The sequence below is a fragment of the Penaeus monodon genome, unplaced genomic scaffold (genome assembly GCF_015228065.2).
Source record: "Penaeus monodon isolate SGIC_2016 unplaced genomic scaffold, NSTDA_Pmon_1 PmonScaffold_613, whole genome shotgun sequence".
Lineage (NCBI taxonomy): Eukaryota > Metazoa > Arthropoda > Malacostraca > Decapoda > Penaeidae > Penaeus > Penaeus monodon.
The window spans coordinates 17,501-27,500 of record NW_023661140.1 but is presented as its reverse complement, the minus strand read 5'-3'; the positions used below and the strand labels follow the sequence as shown (position 1 = coordinate 27,500).

At 35.9% G+C, this 10,000-nt stretch overlaps 1 protein-coding gene across 1 annotated transcript in view; it reads left to right on the top strand.

Moving 5' to 3' along the window:
* LOC119571402 (collagen alpha-1(I) chain-like) overlaps positions 1 to 10,000 on the top strand; it is a gene marked incomplete at its 3' end in the record, with an annotated part of 36,195 nt that overhangs the window by 9,349 nt on the left and 16,846 nt on the right. Inside the window, 11 exon segments of the mRNA XM_037918724.1 lie at positions 74 to 159; positions 270 to 413; positions 548 to 724; positions 2,692 to 2,853; positions 3,248 to 3,259; positions 3,539 to 3,550; positions 3,908 to 3,930; positions 4,658 to 4,815; positions 5,043 to 5,051; positions 5,233 to 5,264; positions 6,437 to 6,582. Of these exon segments, the coding sequence (XP_037774652.1) occupies positions 74 to 159; positions 270 to 413; positions 548 to 724; positions 2,692 to 2,853; positions 3,248 to 3,259; positions 3,539 to 3,550; positions 3,908 to 3,930; positions 4,658 to 4,815; positions 5,043 to 5,051; positions 5,233 to 5,264; positions 6,437 to 6,582 (961 nt within the window).

The window sequence follows — 10,000 nt, the reverse complement described above, 5'->3', positions numbered from 1 at the left end:
AATATTTATCCTAAAATAATATATTCAGAAAAATATTTCTTTTAAAATAAAATATTCAGAAAAATATATGCAGGTCACAAAATGCAGGTCACAAAACGCAGGTCACTTACTGCAACAGGTCATTTGCCCCCAAAATACAGGTCATTTCAAACCATGTAGGTCAGACAGGTCAACTTAACCCAGAACTAGATGCATAACAGGTCATTTTAATCCAGGTAAATCAGGCAGGTCGCTTTGCCCTAAACAGGTCATTTGCCCCCAAAATACAGGTCCTCTTACAGGTCATTTAAGTGATCATTTTCACCTCAGACAGGTCACGCAGGTCAGGTCACTCCATACAGGTCAGGCAGGTCATTCTACCCCCAAAGCTATTTATCTAACAGGTCATGTCACCCCAGACAGGTCTCTTACAGGTCATTTTACCCCGAGAACTATCTATCTAACAGGTCAGGTCACCCCAGACAGGTCATTTCTATCCAACAGGTCTTCTCACCCCCTACAGGTCTCTCCCAGGTCAGACAAAGTCTAAAACTTCCCTCTCTTACAGGTCTCGCAGGCCTGATCGGCGCTCCAGGTCGTCGCGGCTTCAGGGGGGGACCTGGCATCCCAGGTCGCAAGGGCATACCTGGTGACCCGTCGTTTGGCAACAAGGGACTAGACGGACGACCTGGGAGACCTGGCAGCAACGGGGTCACGGGGGCCATCGGCTTTCCAGGTCCTACAGGTAATTTTTTTCTGGTCATTTTTTTTTCTGGTCAATATTTTTTCTGGTCAATATTTTTTTTCTGGTCAATTTTTTTCTGGTCATTTTTTCTGGTCAATATTTTTTTCTGGTCAATATTTTTTTTCTGGTCAATATTTTTTCTGGTCAATATTTTTTCTGGTCAATATTTTTTTTTCTGGTCATTTTTTCTGGTCAATATTTTTTTGTTTTTTTCTGGTCATTTTTTTCTTCTTATTTTCTTCTCTCTCTCTTCCCGTAAAAACCTTTTTCCCCTTTTTTCTTCTCACTCTTTCTCTTTTTTCTCTCTATCTTTTTCTCCTTCCCCCTTTTTTCTCTCTTCCCTTCTTCCTGTCCCTCACCCCTCCTCTCTTCCCTCCTATATCCTTGATCCTTCTATCCTCTATCCCCTTCTCTCTCTCTTCTCTCTTCTTCTCTCCCCCTAAATCCTCTTTCTCTTCTTCTCTCTCTCTCTATCTTCCTTTTTTTCTCTCTCCCCTTTTTCTCTCTCTTCTCTCATCTCTCCTTCTATCCCTCTCTCTCTCTCTCTCTCTCTTCCTTTCTTCCCCCTCTATCCTTCTCTCTTTCTCTTCTCTCTCTAGCCTCTTCTGTTCTCTCTTTCCTCCTCTCTCTCTCTCTATCCCTTCTCTTTTCCCTCTATCCCCTTTCTTCTCTCTCTCTCTCTCTCCTCTTTTCTCCCCTCTCTCTCTCTCTCTCTCTCTCTCTTCCTCTCTTCTCTCTCTCTCTCTCCTCTCTCTTCTCTCTTTTCCTTTTTTTCTCTTTTCATTTCCTATCCTTCTCTCTCTCTATCTCCTCTTTTCTTCCCCTCTTTTTCTTTTTCTTTCTCTCTCTTCTCTTTTTCCTCTTCTCTTCTACATCTTCCTCCTCTTTTCTCCTTCAATCACCTCTCTCTCGCTTTCTTTCTTCTCATCTCTTACATCTATCTATCATCTTCCTCTCTCTCTCTCTACATCTCTTTTATCTTTCTCTCTCTTCTTCTTTCTGTTCTTTTTATCTATCTATCTTTTTCCATTCCTCTATCCTCTCTATCTTCTTATCCTTCTCTCCTCTTTTCTAAACTATCTCTCTCCCCTCTCATTTCTTTATTTATCCTCTCTCTTATCTATCTATCTATCTTTTATCTCTCTCTCTCTCTTCTATCTATCTATCTATCTTATCCTCTCTTCTTCTCTCTTTCTGTTCTTATATCATTATCTTCTTCTATTCTATCTTCTTATCCTCTCTCTTCTCTCTTTCCCCTCTCTCTCTCTCTCTTCTCCTTCTTATTCTTTCTCTCTCTCTTCTTTTCTTTCTTATTCTTTTTTCTTTCTCTATCTATCTCGCTATCTTTTCCTCTTTCTTCTCTCTATTATCTTATCTTCCTCTCTCTCTTCTCTCTTCTCCCTCTCTCTCTCTCTATCTATCTTCTATCTTATCCTCTCTCTCTCTCTCTTCTATCTATCCTCTCTCTTCTTCTCTCTATCTATCTCTCTATCTTCCTCATTCTTTCTTCCCTATCTTTCCTTCTCTCTTTTTCTCTCTCTCTATCTATCTATCTTATCCTCTCTCTCTCTCTATCTATCTCTCTTATCTTATCCTCTCTCTCTCTCTCTATCTATCTGTCTATCTTATCCTCTCTCTCTCTATCTATCTCTCTCTCTATCTTATCCTCTCTCTCTCTATCTATCTATCTCTCTATCTTATCCTCTCTCTCTCTATCTATCTATCTATCTACTTATCCTCTCTCTCTCTCTATCTATCTATCTTATCTATCTATCTATCTATCTATCTATCTTATCCTCTCTGTCTCTCTCTCTCTCTCTCTCTGGAAAAAAAAAGATCCTGAAAAACTTGGAAAAAATCCTAAAAAAAAAAAAAAAAAAAAAAAAAAGATCCCTAAAAATCCTAAAAAAAAAATCCCCCAAAACCCTAAAAATCCTTTAAAAAAAATCCCTAAAAATATCTTCCAGGCCCCAAGGGATTCCCCGGACGAGGCCGGCCTATCCTTGGCCCTAAGGGTGCCAAGGGTATCATGGGCCCTGCTGGGGAGCCTGGCCTCATGGGTGCCAATGGGAGGGTCGCTTTCGACGGTGCCAAAGGCCAGAAGGGGGATCGCTGCGTGCCCAAAGAACGTGAGTTTTTAATTTTTTTAAAGTGTGTTTTTATTTTTTTTAAGTGTTTTTGATTTTTTAAAGTGTGTTTAATTTTTTAAAGTGTTTTTAATTTTTTAAAGTGTGTTTTTAATTTTTTTCTAATGTTTTTCTAATGTTTTTAAAATGTTTTTAAAATGTTTTTGATGTTTTTTGTTGTTGTTGTTGTTTTTATTGCTTTTTATTTTTTATTTTTTTATTTTTTTATTTTTGTTGTTTGAGAGAGAGAGAGAGAGAGAAAGAAAGGTGCGTCCCCAAAGAACGTGAGTTTTTAAAAGTGTGTTTTTTAAAGTGTGTTTTTAAAGTGTGTTTTTAAAGTGTGTTTTTAAAGTGTGTTTTTAATTTAAAATGTGTTTTTTTTTTAAGTGTGTTCCAGACCCCAAAGAACGTGAGTTTTTAAAAGTGTGTTTTTAATTTTTTTAAAGTGTGTTTTTAATGTTTTTCTAATATTTTTAAAATGTTTTTAAAATGTTTTTAAAATGTTTTTGATTTTTTTTTATTGCTTTTTTTTGTGTGTTTTGTTGTTTGGGAGAGTGAGACGAGAAGAGGAGAGGGGAAGGGAGGGAAGAGGGAGAGGAGAGGAGAGAAAGAGAGAGAGAGAGAGAGAAAGAAAGGTGCGTGCCGAAAGAACGTGAGTTTTTAAAGTGAGGTTTAAAGTGTGTTCCAGACCCCAAAGAACGTGAGTTTTTAAAGTGTTTTTAAAGTGTGTTTTTAATTCAGTTTTTTTTTATGTTTTTCTAATGTTTTTGATGTTTTTTTGTTTTGTTTTTTTTTGTTTTTATTGCTTTTTTTATTTGTGTTTTGTTGTGTGGGAGAGTGAGAGAGAGAGAGAGAAAGAGAGAGAGAGAGAGAGAGAGAGAGAGATAGAGAGAGAGAGAGTGTGTTCTAGACCCCAAAGAACGTGAATTTTTAAAGTGTGTTTTTAAAGTGTGTTTTTAAAGTGTGTTTTTAAAGTGTGTTTTTAAAAGTGTGTTTTTTAAAGGTGTTTTAAAGTTTTTTTTTAAAAAATGTGTTTTTAAAAAGTCTTTTTTTTAAGTGTTTCCCAAACCCCCAAAGAACGTGAGTTTTTAAAGTGTTTTTTTAATTTTTTTTTCTAATGTTTAAAAAATTTTTTTTTTTTTTTTTTTTTTTTGCTTTTTTTTTTTTTTTTTTTGTGTTTTGTTTTTGGGAGAGTGAGATAGAGAGAGGCAGATAGAAATAGAAAGAAGAGATAGAGAGAGAGAGAGAAAAAAAGAAAGAGAGAAAGAAGAAAAAGGAAGAGAGAAAGGGAGAGGGGGGAAAAGAAAGAGAGAGAGGAAAAAAAAGAGAGGGGGAAAAAGGGGGAAAAAAAATAAAGGAAAAGAAGAGAAAAAGAAAAAAAAAAAGAAAAAAAAAAATAAAGAAAAGGGGAAAAAAGAAGAGAGAATAAAAAAAAAAAAATTGAGAGAAAGGAAGAGAGAGAGAGAGAGAGAAAGAAAGAAAAAGAAAAAGATCCAATTTATTCTCCCTCTCAGGCTCACCTTGCGAATCTGGCGCCGATAGAGATTTTTGGCGCCGGGGAAAACATTACTTTAATTTCATCATTTCATTATTTTATTATTTCATTTTTTATATGTTCTTCATTTGTTTTTTTTGTTCCCTTTTCCCCTTCAAGGTTCCCCTTCGAATCTGGCGCCGGGGGGTTTGGGGGCGCCGGAAAAAACGTTATTTCATTGTTACATTATTATACATCATCTTTTTAATTACTATTACCATCTTTTATCTTTTTCTTCAATTGTTTTTTTTTGTTCCCATCTCTCCTTCTTAGGCTCACCAGCAACTGGCCCCGGGGGGATTTCGGGCCCCGGGGGGACCCCGGGAATCCCTGTTTGGGTGGTCTCCCGGGCCCCCCGGGGCCCAAAGGGACCCCCCGGCCGTGGGTTTGCCTGGTTTTCGGGGTATTAAGGGCGAAACCGGGGGCTTATGGTAACCTGTTTTTTTTTTAAATTTAAAAGTTTGTGGTATCTCTGTAAGTCTTTGTTTATTTCTTTAAAAGTTTGGGGATTCTGTAAGTCTGGTTTTTAATTCAGTTTATGGTATCTCTGTAATTCGGTATTTTTTTGTTCAATTTTTAGTGGTATCTCTGGCTGTGTTTTTTTTAAATTAAAGTTTAGGGGTATCTCTGAAAGTCTTTTTTTTTTAATTCAATTTAGTGGATCTCTGTAAGTTGTGTTTATTTAACCAATTTATTTTGTATCTCGTTAGTCTGGTAATTTTTCGGTTTAAATGGTATCTCTGTAATCTGTGTTTTTTTAATTCGTTTTTAGTGGTATCTTTTAAATCTTGTTTTTTTAAATTCGGGTTAGTGGTATCTCTTAACTGGTTTTTTCAATTCAATTTTAGGGGTACTCTGTTGGCTGTGTATATTTATTCAGGTTTGTGTATCTCGTAATCTGTTTTTATTTAATTGATTTTTAGGTATCCGAAAGTCTTTGTTTTTTTAAATTCGTTTAGTGTACTTGAAAGTCTGTTTTTTTTATTAAAGTTTAGGGGTACTCTGTAAGTCTGTGTTTTTTTAAATTCAAGTTTAGGGGTATCTCTGTAAGTCTGTAGTTTATTTATTCGTTTAGGGGTATTCTGTAAGTCTGTGTTTTTTATTCATTTTAGGGTTCTCTTAAAGGTCTGTGTTTTTTTAATTCTATTTTGGTATCTCTGTAAGTCTGTTTTTTTTTAATTCGTTTGTGGTATCTCTTAAGCGTGTTTTTTTAAATTCTTTTAGTGTATCTCGTAAGTTGTGTTTATTTATTAAAATTTTAAAAAGATTTTGATTTGCTATTAAATTTTTTAAGTCTGTGTGTATTTTTTTTTATTTTAATTTTTTTTTTTTTTTTTTTTGTTTTTGTAAATTTTAATATATTTAATATATAAAATTTAATTTTAGGATCCCCTTACTTTTTTTTAAACTATCTATCTCGATACATAGGTTTCTCCCGCTGAGGGCTGGTTTTTTTTTTTTTTAAAATTTTTTTTGAAAAAAAATATATTTTTTTTTAGGAATTTTTTACGTTTTTTTTTTTTACTATCTTTTGATCTATCTTCTATAGATCTATCATGATGATGGGTCTGTTTTTTTTTTTTTTAAATATATATTTTTTTTAGTTTTTGAAATATATTATATTTTTGGGTTTTTTTTAGTTTTCTTTAACTATCTATCGACCTATCTTCTTCCGGCGCTCGGGGCTGGTTTTTTATTATATATTATTATATATTTTTTTCCATATATAAACATATTAATATTTTTTTCTTTATTTTTTTAAAACTATCTATGACCTATCTATCTATCTACGGGTCTCTCCCGCCGGGGGCTTTTTTATATATATATTATTATTATATATAATTCCCTTATAATAACCTAATTATATATATACTTTTTTTTTTTTTTTTTTTTTTTTTATTTTTTTTTTAACTACTATCGACCTTCTATCGCCTACTTCTATCTATCGGGGTCTCCCCGGCCCCCGGGGCTGGAAGGGGGAGGAAGGTACCTTTCCAGTCCTTTCGTCAGGGCAGGATCGGTGGACGGGTTTCCAGGTTTTCCCGGTCTTAGGTCAAAGGGTGCCCCCGGTTCGACACGACCTGGCCTCAAAGGGCGGGCGGGCTCAAAGGGTGAATTCAATGAGGTCAAAGGGTGAGAGTAAAAGGGTGGGGTCGAAGGTAAAGGTCAGAAGGGTCAAGGGTGAGAGGTCAGATGAGGTAAGGTGAGAGGAAAAAGGGGTGAGGTAATGGGGTCAAAGGGTGCCCGGGGATTCGACGGGCGACCTGGCCTCGAAGGCGGGGCGGGCTCAAAGGGTTTAAGGGTCAATGAGTCGAAGGGAGGGGTAAAAGGGTGAGGTAAAAGGGGTGAGGGGAAAAGGGGGGGTAAAAGGTGGGTCGATGAGGTCAAAGGGTGAAGGTAAAAGGGTAGGGGTAAAAGGTGGGGCAAGGTAGGGGTCAATGAGGTCAAAGGGTGAGGTAAATGGTCAAGGGGTGAGGGGTCGATGGGTAAAAGGTGGGGGGGTAAAAGGGTGACGTCGTAGGGTGAGGTAAAAGGGTGGGTAATGGGTAAAAGGTGTGAGTAAACGTGAAGGTAAAAGGGGAGGTCAATGAGGTGAAGGTGAGGGTCAGAAAAGGGTAAAAAGGGTACCCGGGTTTCGCGGCGCCGGGCCTCAAAGGCGGGGCGGGCTCAAAGGGTGAGGGGGTCAAGGGTGAGGTAAAAGGTGAGGGCAGATGGGGTAAAAGGGTAGGGGTCAATGATCAAAGGGTGAAGGTAAAAGGGGAAGTAAAAGGGTGGAGGTAAAAGGGTGAGGGTCAGATGGGGAAAAAGGGGTGAAGGTCAAGGGTGAGAGGAAAAAGGGTAGGCAAAGGTGGGGGTCGATGGGTAAAAAGGGGAGGCAATGAGGTCAATGAAGGTAAAAGGTGACGTCGTGGGGGTGAGGTAAAAGGGTGGGTAGATAGGTAAAGGGGTGAGGTAAAAGGTGAGAGGTCAAGAGAGAGTTCCGATGAGGTCAAAGGGTGAGGTAGATGAGGTCAGAAGGGTGACCCGGGATTCGACGGGCGACCTGGCCTCGAAGGCAGAGGGGGTAAAAAGGTGAGAGGTAATGGGGTCTATAATTATCATTTGATTTAAAATGAGGTTATAAGGAGTCAACGGGGGTTTTTTAAAGGGGTCTGTGAGGTCAAAACGGTATTGATCGGGTAAAAAAAATTTAAAATAATTCAAAAAAGAAAATAAAAAAATCATATATATATATTTAAAACTTTTCTCTCTCTCTTCTCCCCTCCTCTTCCCCCTCCCCCTCTTTCCCCCCCCTTTCCCCTTCCCCCTTCCCCCCCCCCCCCCCTCACTTCCCTTTCCCCCCCCCCTCCCCCTCCCCCCACCCCTTTCCCCTCTCCCACCCTCCCCCCCCTAAACTTCCCTCTCCCATCCTCCCCACCCCTTCCACCCCCCCATCCCCCCCCACCCCTATTCCCTCTCACCCCCCTCCCTCAACTTCCCTCTCCCACCCCTCCCCACCCCCACCCCCCTCATTCCCCCCCCTTCCTTTCCCTCCCCCCCCCCTACCCCCCCCCCCCCCCCCCCCCCTCCCCACCCACGGGGTAAGAAAGGCGAGGGGGGCTGTCGGGGATCGACGGGCTGCCCCCGGGAAACGGCTTCAACCCCCTAAGGCTTCCCCTCCCGGGAGACAAGGGAGGGAAAGTGAGTTTATTTTAATTCCATCAAAATTCGTATTAGTTTTAAATTAAAATTTAAATTAAATTTAAATTAAATTTAAATTTTAAATTAAAAATTAATTAAATTAATTTAAATTATTAATTGTCCCCGGGGACAGGGAGGAAAGTGATTTTATTTAATTTCCCAAATTCTAATTGTATTAGTGATTATTAAAATTTAAATTATAATTAATTAATTTAATGAATTAATTTAATTAATTAATTTAATTAATTAATTGGGGGACAAGGGGAGGGAATATTTTAGTTAATTCCCCTTTTAATTATTAAATTTAAATTAGTTAAGGATGGAAAGTATTTATTAATTCCACATTTATTAGGAAGTTTTTAAATTCCATATTTAATTGCCTGTAGTTTAATCCACGGACGCAAACTTTTTGCCCCCATTGCAGGGAACAAGGGATAAAAGTGAGTTTATTAAAATTCCACTTTTATCGGGAATTTTTTATTAAATATTTAATTAGTTACTTGAAATTTTTAATTGTTAGTTAAATATTTAATTCCCACCCCCGGAACAACGAGGGAAAGTGTTTTTAGTTAATTGCATTTTTAAATTTAGTAATTGGGGATTAATTAAAAAATTAAATTTAAAAATTAATTTTTTGAAATTATGATTAATTCATATTAAATTTCCCTTTGTGGTTATTTAAAAATCGATGGAAGGGGTTTAAATTTAAATTGCATATTTAATTAGTTTTTTAAATTTAAACGAAATTTTTTTTTAATTGCATATTTAATTTGTTTTTAAAATGTTAATTCCCATTCCGGAGAAAAAGGATGGAAGTGATTTTTTAATTCTATCTAATTCGTTCGTTATTTTTCCAAAGAAAATTAATTCGTAGAAAAGGGCCGGAATGATTTAATTAATCGCATATCTAATAAGTTTTTTATTCCCGTTCCAGGAGACGGTATTTTTTAATTCCTAAAAGATAATTAATTCCAGGGGACCAACTTTTTAGTCCCTTGAAAAGACAACGCTGAAGTGATTAAAGCATATTTAATGGGAAGTGATTAATTAATTGCATATCAAAATCGGAAGTGATTATTCATCATATTTAATCGGAATGATTAAATTAAATTGCATTTTTAAAATCGGAGTGATTAATTAAATTGCATTTTAAATGGGAAGGGGGTTAATTAATTGCTTTTTAATCGAATGGTAATTAATTGCTATTTTAATCGGAAGTAGTTTAATTTTGCTTTTTAAAATCGAAGTGATTAATTTAAATTGCATATCAAAGGGAAGTGAGTTATTAATTACATTTAATCGGGGGATTATTAATTGCATATTTAATGGGAAAGTGATTTAATTAATTGCATTTTTAAAATCGGAAGTGATTAAATTAAATTGCATTTTAAATGGGAAATGAGTTAATTATTGCATATTTAATCGGAGTGAGTTAATTAATTCTATTTAATCGGGGTGATTAAATTTAAATTGCATATTTAATCGAAGTGGTTAATTAATTATTTTTAAATCAAGGGGTTAATTAATTAAATTTTTTTAATGGGAAGTGATTTTAATTAATTGCATATTTAATGGGAATGAGTTATTATTGGGCAATTTTGGGAAAGTGATTAAATTTAAATTGCTTTTTTAATGGATGAGAATTTAAAATTGCATATTTTGGAAAAATGATTTAAAATTTTGATATTTATGGGAAAAGGGGTTTAAATTTAATTGCATATTTAATCGGGATGATTTTAATTAATTGCATTTTAATCGAAATGAGTTTTTTAATTGCATATTTAATCGGAAGTGATTTTAATTAATTGCATATTAAAAAAACTTCCCCATTCCAGGAGACAGTTATTTAATTGTAATTTAATTAGTAAATAGTTTTTAATTTTGCATATTAATTATAATTTAATTATTTAAATTTTTAACAGTTTAAAAAATTTT